A 16714-nucleotide genomic window follows, 5' to 3' on the forward strand; every position below is an offset into this window, starting at 1 on the left:
TTTTATCCTGCACTACACCGATATGAATATTCTTATTTTAAGACATCAGCATCAGTAATAACTTCCTGTTTTTGCACGTTTGTTTTATTCGTATTATCCGTTATAGATGTTTCTTTTGCAGACATACCTGATTTAAAGGGTCATTTAAAAAGGATTTTTTTTTTAAGTCTAAAGAAAGAGGAAACACATCTGAATCAGTTTGCTTCACACAATAACATCCAACATTTGAAGCTTCCTTCCTTTCCATCTGTGTTCTGGTAACGGTGGCAGCTTTACTGGAATTTGGTGTCCTGCAGTTCTGGGCCCTCCCACGTCTCCGCATGCAGGAGTAGCTGCTTTAGCGCTGGTCTTCGCGGTCATCTGAGCCAAACAGAGGAGAGCAGCTGAGTGTTTGAGCACAACACTTCCGGCTAAAGTGGGGAAACATGGAAAAGTGGGGCCGCCCATCCCCGACTGGATCTGATGAGGTGAAATATACCTGAGCAATCCGGACCTTCCTCTCCCAGGTGTGAATATCCTGCTGCAGCCTCTTGCACTTGACCCTGGCCTGTAAGTACTCGCTGACGCCTGGGACCACATAATTTGCCATCTGGTGGCGCAAGCGTTGGTTCAGATTTTCTGCCTTGAAACGTCCCTGGAGACACAAAACGAACCAAGGATGTGTTTTATTGAGTGGCTGCAGCACGGCAGCGTTCGCCCACTGATGAACAGAACCGCCGAAGTCATTAAACCGAAGGCCGTTGCCAACAAACCTCTCCTGCCTGTTGGAGCTCTCTCTCCAGTTTCCGAAGCATTTCCTTCTTTTTCCTTATCTCTTTGCACAGCTCCTTGTGCTCAGATGTCGAATTATGCAGTTTCTCCTGTCCCACATGCACATTTCTCAAGGTTTAGTTACCTTCAGGTTGGGAAGCTCACTTTCTCTCTTTCTCTCCCACACATTTCTGCTGAGTTACCTTGTGTACTGTGAGGACACGCTGCACTTCCAGACTGTTGGCTCGAAGTTCATCCAGGGATTTTTCACTCTTGTGCTCACCCCAATCCTGGAAAATTTCCTAAAAATAGATCAAATTCAATTGCTGCAGAGTATAAAAGGTACAGTGTGAGATCAGGGTGTGTGGTTTTAAATGAGGTTTACGTTCGGTCAATGGCTGAAAACCCCTAAATTATTGCTGTTATTGTAAATTATTGTAGTTCTTTAAAAACAGAAATAAACAGAAATAAAACCAAAACCAAAGCTTATCTCCTGAAGCTTCCCTGTCACGCCTACAAACCTCATAGCTGGTTTTCCCCTTCTCTCTTTTCTGGTGAAAATTGTGCTTGAGCTTGTTCTCGATGACCTTCAGTGCACCGTTCTTCAACCTCAATATTTCGACTTGAGCAGCCTGTTGGTTTGAGAGAGACAATGAATAAATAAAACAACAAAGAAGCCAATATTTACACTTTAACAATTCCTCCTCCAGTCACTGTAGCTTCCCCTGCATAATATCTTTTTAAAAAAAGCACTATGTATCTCACATTTTAAATACCTTTGCCTTGTCCTCAAGGTACTGGAGACACTTCTCAGGCTCCTTCATTTCTAACCGCTTGTCATTCATACGTTCCTGCATTTTGTGTTCAAACTCGTTCTTAGCTTTCCGGATCTCTTCAAGGTGCAATCCTGCTTCCTTCAGGGAGGCCTGGGAAGGCAAACAAGATGTCAGCGAGGGTTTTTATCTCTATTGTATGTGTGCAAGGCTGCGTTGTGACCTTGTAGGCGTCGCAGGTCCCCTCATTCGTCTCTCTGAGGTTCTCCAGATCTTTTTGTGCCTCTGCTATTTCCTCCCGCGATACATGAAGCTTTTCTTCAAGGGTCAGCTGATGACGGCGGCCTGAGAGGTTGGAGTGGATCCCCAAATTCTTTTTATGACCCTGGTGTGACAGAGAAATAGACAAAAAAAAATAAAAAAGATTACAGTTTAGGAGGATGGAGAATGCTTTTTTACTCTATAGGCAGTACTTACCCTTCCATCCTTTTGGGGGGCTAAACTGGACAGCTGGTTCTGTTCTTTACTGCGGCTGATGAACCGCTCAAACATCTCATTCTCTGCCAAGAGTGCTTCATTAAAACACCTTGCATAGAAATGAAATCAACATCTTTAGAGTCAGGTAAAGTAATTACCAGGTGCTGATTTAGACCTGTTTTTCAAGACACTGTCAATTACAACATCAACTCAAACAAACAACTGGAGAACCTAAGTGTTGATGCTAAAGATCTCTACAGTGGAACACTTTCAATGAGTTTGTCTGCTACCGTCTTGTTTCGGGATTTCTGAATGGATGTAATAATGTAATGATAATGTAATAATTCAAGGCAGGTCGCTTGGTTCGTTTTGTTGGAAGATCTAAGGTCAAAGTCCCTTTGGAATCCAGGACCTCCCCAAAATTTCATAACCGCTTCCCTTGTTCATTATCAACAATTCCTGAAACTTTCATCAGAATCCGATTATAACGTCCTGAGTTTTGCAGACCGACAGACAAACAGAGGTGAGAGAGCTTAACTTTAGCAGACTTCGAGAAATAAACACGATAACGACGTGAATCCTCGTGTTAACAACTACGCCACTTTTAACAGACTGCTCTTGAATATGTAGTTGAATTACTTCAGCTCCTCTACTTGGTTGTGGAGGTCAATTTTTCGTTTTTTCTCGTCTCTTCGGGCCGAGGAAGACGCCTGAGCCTCCATGGTTGCTAGGGTACACTGGAAGCCACAGCGGTTGCTAGGCGGTGGTGCCTTCAAGTGACCTTTAAAACTTTAAAAATGTCTGTCAAAATTTATTTCCAAATGTTTCATCTACAGTTTCATCTGGTCGGTCTTTATTTATAGACACCCCATCATATTATAATAAGAATCTCTGTTCGGTTTTGAACACTGTGCCTTTAACTACCCGTAAAACTTTCGGTTTCGTTGTTGTAAAACCGAATGTCACCACGGAAATAGCATAATCGCTCAGTGATCGCTCTCTTAACTTCTTTTCAGGTTTGACGATGACTTCAATCATCTCCAAATTCATCACCAAGACCCTGTGCGACCACCAGGGATGTTTGGACTTGGAGAGCTTGAACGGGATCATCAATAAGCATTTTACTGTGGCGGAATCGGTCCTGCAAACTGTTCTGTTCGACCATGGTAAAATCGCCATCCGAGCAGGCAAACAGAAGGCTGCCGGGATTAAAGGCCTGAGCCCGGACAGTCTGATCGTGGCTAAAACCAGTCTGCGGTTGTGTCAAGTCAAGAACGGACAGTGTTCGCAGTGCGAGCACTTACATGTGTGCAAGTTTTTGGTTTTAGGAAAATGCAAGTTTGGGTGAGTAAAATGCGCTGAATCTGAGTGTGTCAACAGTTTTAGCAACAATGTCTGTGTAGATTCTCAATCATCCAGGTCATCGTATCCAAGGTAGTTTTCTCTGTCAACTGCACTGGGTTTCTTATCTTTGAAGACGTTTCGCCTTCTATCCAGAAGGCTTCTTTAGTTCTGGACTCGCTGGGGACAGAGCTTGAAAATATAGCCCCTGTGGACCATTGGCATGCTAATGATCTGGGGGGTCACCTGAGAGTCGTTGGCAGGGTTGTTGGTCGCGTCGTTCACCTAGTTTCGGTTGAGGCGTCTCCTATTTGTCTGCTGGCTCACGTGGTGAGTCACCAGGTCTCCTGGAATGGTGTGTACGTTTGGTTTGTTGTTGGAAGGAGCGGAGGACTGCATTGTATGTGGGTGACAGGAAGTGCCTCAGGCCACCACCTCTGTTTAAGGATGGCTTCCTTGACACCCCTCTCAAACCAGCGGTCTTCTCTGGCCAGTACCCGTACTTGGCTGTCCTCGAAGGAGTGCCCGCTCTCTGATAAGGTGTAAGTGGACTGCTGAGTCCTGACCTGAAGAGGTGGCACGTCTGTGTTGTGCCATTCTTCTGTGGAGAGGTTGTTTGGTTTCACCAATGTACAGTTCCTTGCATTCCTCCTGGCACTGTACAGCATAAACAACATTACATTGTTATGTCTTGGTGTCTTGTCCTTCGGGTGTACCAGCCTCTGTCTGAGAGTGTTGCTGGGTTTGAACTGAACCGATATGTCGTGTTTCTGGAGGATCCTCCTAAACTTCTCAGAGACTCCGGACAGACTCCGGCCTGTAGAAGCCTTCTCTGTACTGGAAATATGTGGTGTTCAAACACAGGTCCAGCATGGTGCAGATTTGGGCTGGTGTTAAGGTTGTTCTTTCTGGAAGAGTCTTGTCCAATAGAAGGTGCTTGTGGATGGTGTCTATTGCGCTGGTGGTAGGGATGCACGTGAAGAGTGACGTGACATCGTATGATACCATAGTCATAGTTTTAGCAACAATGTTTTGGCATTAACGCGTTCAACCTACTGTATTACATTCGATACAACTTAACTAACAAACAAATCAATCAATAAAACAATCAATCAGAACAATGCAAACTTCCAAAATGGCAACCAGTTGGTTCCTCAGTACCCAGCCACTCTCCCAGATTTGGAGGGTTGCTTTTCAGCCAGTTTCTGGTCATCACCTTTTAATACTTTAAATACATCTTGACCTTGAGGATTGAAAAAGTATATTAAAAATATATAACAACTTCACAGATCACTCAGTTCCTGTAACAAAAATAATGACGTTGAGTAATAATTGTGAATATGAATGTGATTGACTCATTTATTCAGTTCTCAGTATTGTCAGAACATTGGAAAAGTCCAGATGTTTTCAAGCAGGGGTGCCCAATACATCAATCAAACCGGTCTTTTAAACTTAAGGATATAAAAATGAGTGTGGGAGCTGGACCAAGTAAAAAGCCAAAAACTTACCATTTCCATACGGAATGGGAGGTGGACTTTTTTTCTCTCCACTATGTCACTTTCAAAGTGTGTTTGCCTCATCTGCCAGTCTGTCATCGCTATACCGAAAAATCATGAGCAGTCTCTTTAGCGCCTCCCAGTGGTCGCAAACACTCCTCACTGTCAGACCACAGAATTTGCTCCAACCCCTTTTCATTCAAACCCAGGTTCCTTTTTAAGACGGTCCCTGTGGTTAAAAAAAAATCCTTCCCAGAGTCCAAACCAGTCACACCCAGAACTGCTGAAATGTTAGGCCTGACCAACAAATGTGTTCACTAATTTCTTTACTTTTGATGTGCGACATCAGGAAACAAATGAAATTCTTTCATCCAAATGCCCTTCATCTTTTAGAGCGGGTGGAGGGTCCTCACAATGAAAGCCCATCTCTCTCCTGCAGCTTAATGTTCAGTTCTAGCTCCAATTTTGATTTCACATGATGAGTTCCTTCCATTTTGTCTTTACAAATGTACGTTTTTATGCATCCGTAACTACTTCGATCACTTTGTTTCCAAAAACCTCTCTGTAATCCCCTTTTCTCTCCACCTTGTAAATGTGAGGACATGTTCTCCAGGACTAAACAGATGTTTGAGAAGGCCAAGTTAGGCCAGTCTAACCTTTTAACTATTTATTTTATATGCAACCTCCAAGAATTCAGTTCCTCCCTTATGCTCTGTGTGTTTTTCCCCACCAAACCTGGTTATGAGTCTGAGAATTAACCAAGCTTGGTGCTGTGGAGAGCACCAGTAGACAATCTCATCTGGGGAGTGTAACAGTATTCCCATCGATTTGGTTCTGCAAGGCTGTGGTTCTTGTCCATTGGAGATATTTTAAAATGTACCCAGCCCAGATAAGCCTTTTTGTGAGTCAGCATTTTTGACAAGTAAACATAGGAAAAGATACCACAAACTTGGCAGCGTGGTCATTTTTACTGCCTTGATCCATGAACTAAAGTCTTTAAATCAGAAGGATGATTTAAATCATCTCACATTCCTGGAATGCTGTGATTTAACAATCCGTGAGGCTCTGGCTCCTCCTTATATTACATATCCAAGGGGTAATGGGTATTATATTCTCATATTCAAGATTCAAGAGTACTTTATTGATCCCTTTAGGGGGTGTCCACCAGGGAAATTAGCAGAAAATTATTATTATTATTATTATTATTCAGAAATTATTCTCTAATTATTGAAACACAGGGTAACAATAGTTTTGTGGGCTTGGTTTTTCTTTTTTTCTTTTTTTTTAGAAACGCATGCAAAACTTCCCACAGCGTATTTTCTGGAAATAACTTAAAGGTTTTGAAGAATCAGGATCTTCAGGATTTAACAGAGAAACAGCTGTTCCAACTGTTGCTGCAGAACGATCCTTGGCTGCTTCCTGAGGTAAGTTGCCCCGGCAGCGTTCTAAAGACGTTGAGGCTCAAGTGTGACCTGGTTGTGTTCCTGCACGTGTCCCACAGGTTTGCTCGCACTACAACAGGGGCAACGGTTTGCACGGCTCCTGCAAAAACAACGCCTCCTGCGTGAAGCTTCACATCTGCCAGCATTTTCTGGAGGAGGACTGTAGGTTCGGATCCACGTGCAAGCGGGCCCATTCTTTTAAGTGCAACGAGAAACCACTTTTCCAGTTTTTCAGTCAAGAGAACATTGAAAACCGTTCTCAGCTATACAGGAATCGATTCATCATCGCAGCGCAGGAGTTGCAGGGAGATGCTGCGTGCTCTGGTAAAGAGCAAAGTCTCCTTTTTAAAAGTCTCCTCCAGAGACATCAATGCACATTAACGCACACGCACGTGTGTCCCCAGCAGCGCCGCAAGCAGTGGAGAGCCCCCCTCGGTTGTCTCTGGACAGCAAACCCATGAGTGACATCGACAAGAATGAAATCTGCCTGTTCTTCATCCGCAGAAAATGCCGCTACAAAGGTAACGGCGAAAGTCGTGATGCCGCTGTTTTGAAACAGGCCACAAATTGTATCTGTCTACGATTTATTGTCCCCAGAGTGCGCTCGTGTCCACTGGCACCTGCCGTACCGCTGGCAGGTCTTAGAAGATGGCGTGACCTGGAACGATCTGCCTAATATGGAAGAAATAGAGAAGGCCTACTGTGACCCCAGATGTGACAAGAGCACCATGGATCAGCCATTGCCAGTCATGACACTGTTTGAGCGTCTTTCCCTTAAAAGGTGAAAGGTCATCGAAAATATCAGCGCTCTGTTTCTGGTGTCTATATTAGAGTGTTGATGGTCTTCTCTGCCTCCAGGCCTCAGCCCCCCGCTAGTCCAGTAGTTGACTTCATGTCCATGACCTATAAATCATCTCCAGTTCGCCGTCTGTCAACGGTCTCTTCCATCTCAAAGCCCCCAACCTTTATTCTGACCACAGAGTGGCTCTGGTACTGGAAGTCCGGCAGTGAGCAATGGCTGGAGTTTGGAAAGGTCTGTCCAACATGTAGCAGCGATTCAAGTGAAGAGTGCATGTGTGTGTGTGTGTGTGTGTGTGTGTGTGTGTGTGTGTGTGTGTGTGTGTGTGTGTGTGTGTGTGTGCTGACCACCATGATTCTGTATGACATTACAAAGAACCCAGCTATTGGTAGTCCTTCTGATTGTCCTGTGGTTAGATTTAAAGAGTTAACAATTCCATTTTACCACTACAGTGGAGGAATTTCTGTTCATTTGTAATAAATGACCTTGTCCAGGCTGTAAAAATTGTGTATTTTTGCAGAATTATTTTAGTGAAGATTTGTGTGCAGAATCCTGGAAGGAACAGTTAGGAGATCAGTGCCAGTGAATAGATAAGGCCACTCCTACTGGGAGCAGCTTTTACAACAGCATCTGACTTAAACCCCCCCCTCACTCCTCACCATCGTACCCCCACCTCACCATTTGTCCCGCAGTGCAGAGTTTTGCTTTTCCCGTTTTGCCTCGGTTGCTCCTTGAGCTGTTCCTTTTCATGCATTTAGAGCGATGCTGAGGAACATGCTGAGGAACAGGCCAGTACCACCTCCCCCATGCTGGAGAGCTTGTACCTGGCAGACAGAGATGGGGTGGTTCCCTTCTGTGTTGGAAACCAGCAGTACATCCTCAACTTTAAAGGTGACCTAGGCACCCAGATGTATCAGCAGAATCAGAAATACAAAACCAAGAGAGAGGTCCGACGGCGGCCTCGTTTCGTGTCAGCTGAGGAGGTGAACAAGAAGCTTCAGAGGTGATCTGGCTTTAGTGACGGTTTACACGTTGGAATAAAGTGAATCCGATAACGAATCTTTACATCTTTGTTGCAGCCAGTCATCTCAAAGCCAAGGCTCTTCCACTGCTGAGAGCTTCCCCTCACACTGGGACAAGATTGATCCTCCAGACTATGATTACAAGGTGCTTCCCCGGCAAACATTGCTATGTTTAATATTCCTGTTCTTCCGTCTGCTACCCCTTTTTTCCCATATTCTTTTTTCCCAGCTCATTCTGCTGTCCAAATCCAAGGAGTATGACATGATTGTCACATTGTTCCAACGCACAATGCCCAAGAGCAAAATAAACACAATCCACAGGATCCAGAACCCCTTTCTGTGGAAGGTCTTTCAGTGGTAAATAAAACAAAAATAGCCACAACTACAGTTCAAGATTCAAGATGTACTTTATTCATCCCCTTAGGGAAATTGAAGTTCAGCCCAATGGGAAAATGATACTTCCCACATCATTGCATTGATGTACATTTAATATTCAGGCAGAAAGAGGAGATGATGAAGAAGAATGATGGAAAAGCTGTAAATCAGATGTACTTGTTCCACGGGACAGATGAATCCTTGTCCGATGCCATCTGTGAGCAGAATTTTGACTGGAGGATGTGTGGCGCTCATGGTACAGCTTATGGCAAAGGTATGGTGGAGTAATGATTAAGAAGACTTTCGCTTAAAAACGAAACCTCCTGCTTTCTGGGCTGTGTCATCACTCATCCTTACTTTTATTCCAGGGAGCTACTTTGCCAGAGATGCCTCCTACTCAGATATGTACTCTAGACGCAGCAAGAGCCAGAGCAAGATCATGTTTGTTGCCCTGGTCCTGGTGGGAGACTACACCCAGGGAAACGACAGCTATGTCAGACCCCCACCAAAAGGAAATGGCAAAACCTTCTACAACAGCTGTGTGAACTCTGAGAGAAACCCTAGCATTTACATTATCTTTGACAAACAGCAGGTTTATCCAGAGTATCTCATCAACTATTCCTAAATCCTAACGCTCAGAAGCACAGGCTTGGGATTCTTTTAATATTCACAGAGAATGTCTTAAAGGTGTTCTGCTTCAGAAAATCACTTTTTTTTTTTTTTGGAGACATTTTTTGGGCTGCATACTGATGATAATGGTTCATATATACATATGGTGGTTGTAGTGTGTGGGCTACACTTTAAACACAGTTGCTAGTTGTCTTTTTTGTATCATACAGAAATTGTTGAGCCAGGTCGCTACAGATGGCCCAACATGAAAGCATTATTTTAAATTCCATGATTCATCGTAATAAAGTTTGATTTATCTTTGGGTCATTCACGGTTTATCCAGAAATTATCTGAACTGGGTGTAAGGACTGGAGGAGTGAATGATTTTTGTTAGGATGAACACAACTTTAATCCAAACCGCGCCAGATGAGAGCAGAAAGAACTAAATTACTTGATTGTGTGTGTGAAGCAGGTTGACCTTGAGGCAGTTTGGGCTCCTTTAATATCATTTTGAAGTCTGCTTACTGGTATGTCCGTTATGGGAGAAAACCCTGAAATAAATATGTTCAAAGCCGTTATTTTGGTATTATTTCCATTGTTACTTAAAGAGTTTATTGACAATCTGAATGAAAACAACAGTGACACAGTGTCATTTTTGGAGATTAAAACAATAAAGCTAAAAGAATGGAAAAAAGCATCTTGAAACCACCCAGGTTTCGCTTGCATGGCCCTTTAAAAACCATTTAAAAAATGAGCTTCAGGCTTTCTGCCTTTCATATTTAAACTCAGATTTTCTGGTTGTGATGTACGGTATGTCTCATTCTACAGTAGTAGTAACTGTATGAACCCAACACACTCACCATCATATATATGGTATATTTATTAACCGTTTGAAACTGTTGATAATTTAAACAATTGTCACTTGAATCATCACCTCTAATTTATACATATTAACATCATTCATGAGTAATTCATCCCTTTTTGTGATCTACAAATTCACAGTGTCAATGTTTACAGAATGTTCTCTGGGTCACAAGTAAAGCAGGGTACACTACATTTTAAGAGATTTTTTTTGTTTTATTCAGTTTTTATTTATTTAGTTAGACATTAAAAAAAATCTGGCATTGAACAGTTTTGATCGTACTGTGTGGTGTGCTCCGAAAATCTCGAGGCATCACACCCATGAGCACACACACATAAAGATTCAGTCCCACCAGTCCAGATTCTCGGCCTCGAAGCCAGAAACATCACGTCATCACACGTGATCTAACAAAAATGATGAAGAAACATGGCCACGACCAGAAAACACAACCTGCATCTTGAAAGAGGACATAAAAGAACAGGGAAGGACAGTGGTTGTGGGACTATTTTTAAAATAAATGACTGTGGAGGAACTCCTGGAGGCAGCACGAACATGCTTATCTTTATTTATGCCTGCTAAATAGGCGTTTGCCATCCCAGGTCGGAGTGGGGATTCTCGTTATCTGTGTACCCTGCTTCACAATGACTTTCTAATCCTCTGACGGAGAGTTTACTTGACTTTCATCCCAGTGTCGCCTTTCAATTTTCACAAATACCCCGTTCTTAGGTCCTAGAGTGCTTGACGACTTCAACTCAAGGGGAACCTGGACAGAGATAGAACATATATAGGGGGGAAAAAATCAGGGTGAAAGGAAAGAAGCAGGGAGCAGCATTAATAAATAGGTCTGTCAGTCATTAATGAATAGGTCTAAAAACACTTTCCAAACCACTGAAAGCCCACCTTGGTCTCAGTGCAGGCCAAGAGGTTGAACCTGCGGAAGAGTCGAACTAGGGCCATCTTCATTTCCAGCTGAGCGAGCCTCATTCCCACACAGTTGCGGGGTCCGGCTCCGAAAGGTATGTACACAAATGGGTGACGACTGGCCTTGGCCTCCGGTGTGAATCTGGGGAAATCAGGCACAATCAAATCACAAAGTCCGCCTGCTAAAATGCCGTATGATAACTTAGTACTGTAACACTGGGCAGTTTATCCCTACCTTTCAGGGATGAACTTGTCAGGATCTGGCCAGTGTTCTGGGTCGCGGTGGAGGAAACCGGCTGGAATCTCAAACGTTGCTCCCTTTGGGAACGACTGTCCGTTCACCACACAGTCACGTTCAATCTCTCTCGCAAACCTGTGTGGAGTAAAACGGCCTGATTTGTGCAGGACATATTGCATTCAGTCATGTTTATCAAATATGCCTAATTTACCTGAATCCAGGGGGGTACAAGCGCAGAGTTTCACTTATCACCATGTCTAAATACTTTAGCTCCTGGACGTTTGTATAATCAGGCGACTCCTGCATGAGAAGGCAATTTGAAGTTTTGAGTTTGATATGACATAAATTTACATGGTGACAAACAGCCTCACTCACATGTCTGGTGAAGAAATGGTCCACCTCCTTCTGCAATTCACGTTGGCACTCTGGGTTGATGGCCAGGAGGTAACAGGCGAAGGCTAAAGTGTTGCTGCTGGTCTCGTAGCCTGCTACAAGGAAGACAAAAGCCTGACCCACGATCTCATCCTCGGTTATCATCTTCATCTGTGGACGTTCCTGCGGGCCTACCTGGTTGTCCTGGTTCTGCTCACTCCTGTTATGAGCCTCACCAACAGGGTGCGCTGTGTCAAAGTGTTCTATAGACACAGACTCGTCGCTAGTTCGTGCATCCAGCATCAGCTGAAGGAAGTCTCGACGCCTCTATATGAAGAAAAAAACAAGAAAAAAACTTTAAATATTCTATTAAATATTTTGAGCATATTTATTATTCACTTATTAACCCTTTCCCCTTCCTCTCCAGGTCTTGAATGAGTGATTCACCTGTTCGGGTGGCTGCTCCTCTCTCTGCTTGATGATCTTTTGAATGGTCCTGATGAAGAAGTGATTCATGTCATCCCGTTTTTTGTTGGGGATAATTCCCACCAGAGGAGCTGCAAGGCTTGGAAAAGCAGCTGGACACACAATACAATAAGTTTTTAAGTGTGGGAATTCAAGATAATGACAACAACTCGAGTCAATTTACAAATTATTTCTGTATCAATATCTCTCAACATCCCATCAGAGATTTGGTGAGCTACACAAATACAGCAACATTAAGAGATATTTGGACTGACCGAAAAACAGCATAATGGGCCTGAAGAAGTTAAAGGAGAAGAACAGCTGCGCGTGGCGGACGAACGGATCATCACAGTTGTTCTGGGAGTCCACCTGAGTGCCAAATGCCACACTGGCAACAACATCCATGGTGAAGCAGCCAAAACATCTGTCACAAAAAACACATAATACAAAATTAAAGGGACAAAAAGACCCACTAATCCCTCAGGCTTCTTTCATTACTTGTGGATGTTGAAGGCCTCTGCAGATTCTGCAAAAGCATCTAAGTTCTTAATTAAGGCGTCAGTGGCTGTGTTGATGAGTGGAACCATCTGCAAAAGAATGCAAGAGGACATGCAGAACTAATGCGCTGAGATGAAATGTGAACATTACTGGTAATTCAGACATCATCATTAATAGGTCTTCATAGTTAAGACCCTCCCACCGAGAAGGCCACGCCCACTCGACAACACTCACTTCACCGATGAAAAACATTATGTCTGATTTTAACGGCACCGATTCATCGGGGAAATTTGTGCCTGACCTCCTTCATCTTGGAAGCACTGAAGGCCGGAGTCAGGATGCTCCTCACTCTCTTCCAGCGTTCATTCCTCAACATGAGCAGACAGTCGCTCATGGGCTTGGTGATGAAGCGCAAACTCTGTGCAAAGAGCAAGCAGACGCAACACATCCATTAGAGCGAAATCTTCGAACATCACATTAGAAACACAAGCTCACCATTCTGTTTGGGAAACTGCTGAAGTCCTTGACCATCACTTGTCTCAGCATTTCGGGGTCAGCCACCACCACCACTGGTTTACGGCCCAAATAGTACCTGAAACACATTAAGAGGAAAATTAAAATTTGAATACTGATGAGAAATTGGAAAAATCTTAGTGCACTTGTTCCTTTTCTTACCCACAAACTCTGCCATGTGTCTTTATGAGGTCGTTCAGAGGGTTAAAAAAGCCCTTAAAAGATAGGTCACAATGACATCAGAGCAGAATTACAATCAATGTTAACCATAAACTTGTTGCATTCACAGTAAAACAGCAACATTGGTAAATCTCCAGCCTCAGGCACACAATGGGGGATGAAGCTGATGTTAATAGGAACTGTTTTATTTTACCTGGCGAAACATGAAGAGGTTGCCAAAGAACGGCAATGGCTTCGGGTGTTTTATGCCATTTCGGGACAGTACCGAGAACGGACGCACAGAGTACCTAAAAGACAGAACTGTGTTAACTGACAGTCGAATAGTCACTCAAGAAACTTTATATTAAATATCAGCTGAGACATGGAATTTAAAGCTTTAGCGTTTAGTGTGAATTACACTGTAAATTTGGATGTATCTGACAATCAGTGGATAGCTACACCAGGAGGAGAGAGAAGCTGATCCGTTATGATCCAAGGTAGTTTTCTCTGTCAACTGGACTGGGTCTGAACTGAAGAAGCCTTCTGGATAGAAGGCGAAACGTCTTCAGGAGAAGAAACCCAGTCCAGTTGACAGAGAAAACTACCTTGGTTACAATGACCTGGATGACTGAGAATTTACACAGATCCGTTATGATAAATTCCATACAGTGTATGCAAATCAAATAATTCGAAATAACTGTAACATCATTCAGGGAGAGACTAGCAGTCACCAGTAGAGAAGACCAAGTAAGAGGAGTCCAAGAGTCACAGACAATCCACTGGTGTTGTGGAATATATATTGGAATTCCCACAGAGCCATCATGCATGAACTGTCAAAAGAAATAAAAACAGACACAGCTGGGTCAAAAGCTGTTTAAAAACTTATGAATCATTATATGAGATACCTCAGAAAACACACAACACCCCTGTGGACTTTGTTCTCAGACAGGACCGTTAAACATTTGTTTGTTTTCCCCGTGAAATGTGTGATTTTTCCAGTGACTGTTCTAGAAGAGAGAGATTCAGTAATGACAGTAAATTATTAGCAGAGGACAAACATAAAACTGGCAAAAAGACAGTGGCTGTTCGAGCTTGGATTCTGCTGCAGCTAAGCTGTGTGTAAAAACCCAACAATTTTTCTAATTTTTTTTTTTGATAGAATAAATTAGCATTACCCGCAATTGTAAAATGCAGAACGAATTTTCTGAAGGTCTTTAAGCCACGCCTCTAAAACATCTGGAGCAGCTGGTTAAAGCACAGGTCACAGGAAGGTTTCTACATCGTGCTGGGCTTATGCTGAACTGAAATAATTGCTGATTACGAAGTTCCATAAAACATAATAATAAAAATTCCAAGAAAAGTATTACTCACACGTAAATAAACTCAAACACAATAGTCCTACCTTTAAAAACCGGAAGCCTAACCTAAAACTAATGGTTTGATCCACATAAAATCACTCAGCCACAAAGATAAGATTTAATATATTCGCTGGCATCAGTATAAAGGTTTTACTCAACAGACTGTTTATGTTCCGGCTTTTTCTCTTTCTTTCTGTATTTACGCAGACTGCGGTAGCTTTCTAAGGTATTTACTGCCCCCTGCTGTACCGGAGTGGTATAAAGGCATTAGCGATAATTTAGCGCCATCATATTATTAATGCCCGGAATAAAGCTTTACCTAATTTCCAATTGATTAGCTCAAATGTGAGCATGTGAATTATTGTGTGATAATATCAAATGATCGAATAAATTTAAATAATAGATTTCATTATTGTTACAGTCCAATCAGCTGTTCCATTAGCAATAAACATTTATTTTGAGCAGAAATAAACGGTAGGCATGTTTTACATCAGTAAGCTCCTGAATAAAGTTCAGCTTGTGCTTATTTTTTAAATTCCATCAGCTGTAATGGTTAAATCTGTAACGTATTTAAAAAAAGAATGAGAGTTTTGATAGACTAACTCACCCTGAACAATTTGAGATGACGCAGGAAAGAGAGATGTTCCTGCCAGGGTGTAGGTGTATGAATAACTTGAGGTGGGGTGTTAAGCTGTCACTTAACACCCCACACGGTGAGCATTGCAGAAGCCGGGGCTCATGGCATCAAGCTGTAAGCTTATCATTGTCCATCATTTCTGCAGCATTTACAGGATATTGTGATTTTTCACTCCAAGATAGATCTGGCAGACACCGGCATGTATCAGTGGATAAGAGGATTAGGGAACAACTGTGTGCTGCAGCCTCTGTGGGATTGCCTGAGACTGAACTACACAGACTGGTTGAGATCTCCACTGTTCCCTGTGATTCTGACTGTGTCTTCTTACTTTGTCTTGTGTCTCCCTTTTCTCATCTGCGACATCATGGGGGAAAAGTGGATGTGGGTCCAGCAGTTTAAGATCCAGCCCAGCCGTCGTCCTACAGCCTCCACATTGCTGCACTGTGCAGGTGTCACTTTACATAATAATGTGCTGCTTGTTCTCCCAGCATCAGTGGCTCAGTGGGCATGGAGCCCACCTGTGGACTTGCCAGAATGTGCTCCATCCCTTCTAGAGGTGATTGCTGGAGTGATAGGGAACTTACTGCTCTTTGATTTCCAGTACTTCATCTGGCACCTGCTCCATCACAGGATCCACTGGCTGTTCGTTACCTTCCATGCCATCCATCACAAATACTCAGCTCCATTTGCCCTGGCAACCCAGTGTCTCAGTGGCTGGGAGCTTGTCACTCTAGGCTTTTGGACTACTTTGAATCCTGTGATTCTTAGATGCCACTTACTCACCACATGGATCTTTATGGTGTTGAACGTATATGTGTCTGTAGAAGATCACTGCGGCTATGACTTTCCCTGGTCTACCTCACGTCTGATACCATTTGGCATCTACGGAGGACCAAGCAAGCATGATGTACACCATCAGAAACCCAACACTAATTTTGCACCACATTTCAGCCACTGGGATAAAATATTTGGAACACATGCTGAATTTAGCTTCTCTTCTGCCATGAAATAGAATGTAGATATTAGAGATAAGAAGTTGTTCTCAAATTTTGTGTATGTTAAACTGTAGATAGCAAGAAAATTCTAAAGAAATCTGTTTTGCTTTGGTTGCTACTGTATTGAGTTTGTATTATAACACTCTCCAAAAATGTGTTTATTTGATTGGAGTGATGAAAGTGAAATACATTCCAAAATATAAGATTGTTGTTGGTGAAAATGCAACCATCTTTTGTCAACTATTAAAATAAAAACAAATGTAAATTTGTATGAAAATTATTATTCCAAAGAAATGATGGGGATACATATATCAAAGATATTTTAAAAGCATGGAATAAAAAAAGCATATATCAAGTATGAGTCTGTTGAACGTTTGTTATAAGCTTTTAAATCAATCGGTTTTTATAATAAAATATTGAGACGCAGCACACTAAAATATCATTGTTATTCTAACCACTAGGTGGCAGAAAAGCGCCATATCTATCAATGCGGATAAATGCAGCTAATCTTATATCTGTCATCATTCACCGTATAAACCACAAATAACTGGTTTCAGTAACCAAAATATATTCACGCCCTATTTTGATTGGGTTACTGGCCGATTTTCTGAG

At 42.6% G+C, this 16714-nt stretch overlaps 4 protein-coding genes across 14 annotated transcripts; 2 read left to right on the forward strand and 2 right to left on the reverse strand.

The window, feature by feature from the left end:
* Nucleotides 1-66: 66 nt before the first annotated feature.
* On the reverse strand, nt 67-2791 carry LOC101064477 (coiled-coil domain-containing protein 113-like). 2 transcript variants are annotated; one of them, XM_011607606.2, is made up of 9 exons: nt 2640-2791; nt 2001-2109; nt 1747-1908; nt 1527-1676; nt 1272-1382; nt 954-1052; nt 753-860; nt 479-634; nt 67-360 (listed from the first exon to the last, which is right to left on the reverse strand). In XM_011607606.2, the coding sequence occupies exons 1-9, from the start codon at nt 2720-2722 to the stop codon at nt 205-207; spliced, it is 1134 nt and encodes a 377-aa protein (XP_011605908.2). In that variant the 5' UTR covers nt 2723-2791; the 3' UTR covers nt 67-204. The 2 variants fall into 2 exon arrangements, with proteins under 2 accessions (XP_011605908.2, XP_029698259.1); XM_029842399.1 differs by lacking the exon at nt 753-860.
* Nucleotides 531-9659, forward strand: parp12a (poly (ADP-ribose) polymerase family, member 12a). 3 transcript variants are annotated; one of them, XM_029842394.1, is made up of 12 exons: nt 531-549; nt 3017-3344; nt 6126-6261; nt 6339-6603; nt 6684-6800; nt 6877-7060; nt 7138-7312; nt 7837-8081; nt 8158-8245; nt 8330-8457; nt 8598-8749; nt 8844-9659. In XM_029842394.1, exons 2-12 carry the CDS (start codon nt 3025-3027, stop codon nt 9098-9100), a joined length of 2067 nt encoding a protein of 688 aa, XP_029698254.1. In that variant the 5' UTR covers nt 531-549; nt 3017-3024; the 3' UTR covers nt 9101-9659. The 3 variants fall into 3 exon arrangements, with proteins under 3 accessions (XP_029698254.1, XP_011605648.2, XP_011605649.2); XM_011607346.2 differs by lacking the exon at nt 531-549 and adding an exon at nt 2407-2523; XM_011607347.2 differs by lacking the exon at nt 531-549 and having other exon boundaries at nt 2938-3344; nt 6687-6800.
* Nucleotides 9660-9662: 3 nt separating this feature from the next.
* tbxas1 (thromboxane A synthase 1 (platelet)) lies at nt 9663-14653 on the reverse strand. 7 transcript variants are annotated; one of them, XM_029842397.1, is made up of 15 exons: nt 14515-14652; nt 14018-14119; nt 13844-13942; nt 13327-13420; nt 13116-13168; nt 12936-13032; nt 12742-12858; nt 12441-12529; nt 12218-12366; nt 11925-12055; nt 11481-11804; nt 11317-11405; nt 11103-11240; nt 10847-11009; nt 9663-10709 (listed from the first exon to the last, which is right to left on the reverse strand). In XM_029842397.1, exons 3-15 carry the CDS (start codon nt 13933-13935, stop codon nt 10596-10598), a joined length of 1650 nt encoding a protein of 549 aa, XP_029698257.1. In that variant the 5' UTR covers nt 13936-13942; nt 14018-14119; nt 14515-14652; the 3' UTR covers nt 9663-10595. The 7 variants fall into 7 exon arrangements, with proteins under 7 accessions (XP_029698257.1, XP_029698255.1, XP_029698258.1 ...); XM_029842395.1 differs by having other exon boundaries at nt 14288-14648; XM_029842398.1 differs by having other exon boundaries at nt 14484-14647.
* A 430-nt stretch (nt 14654-15083) lies between these two features.
* On the forward strand, nt 15084-16457 carry ch25hl1.2 (cholesterol 25-hydroxylase like 1, tandem duplicate 2). 2 transcript variants are annotated; one of them, XM_003967543.2, is made up of 2 exons: nt 15084-15221; nt 15484-16457. In XM_003967543.2, exons 1-2 carry the CDS (start codon nt 15093-15095, stop codon nt 16117-16119), a joined length of 765 nt encoding a protein of 254 aa, XP_003967592.2. In that variant the 5' UTR covers nt 15084-15092; the 3' UTR covers nt 16120-16457. The 2 variants fall into 2 exon arrangements, with proteins under 2 accessions (XP_003967592.2, XP_029697707.1); XM_029841847.1 differs by having other exon boundaries at nt 15154-15730; nt 15932-16457.
* The last annotated feature ends 257 nt before the right edge of the window (nt 16458-16714 follow it).

The sequence above is a fragment of the Takifugu rubripes genome, chromosome 9 (genome assembly GCF_901000725.2).
Source record: "Takifugu rubripes chromosome 9, fTakRub1.2, whole genome shotgun sequence".
In the NCBI taxonomy this organism is placed as follows: Eukaryota; Metazoa; Chordata; class Actinopteri; order Tetraodontiformes; family Tetraodontidae; genus Takifugu; species Takifugu rubripes.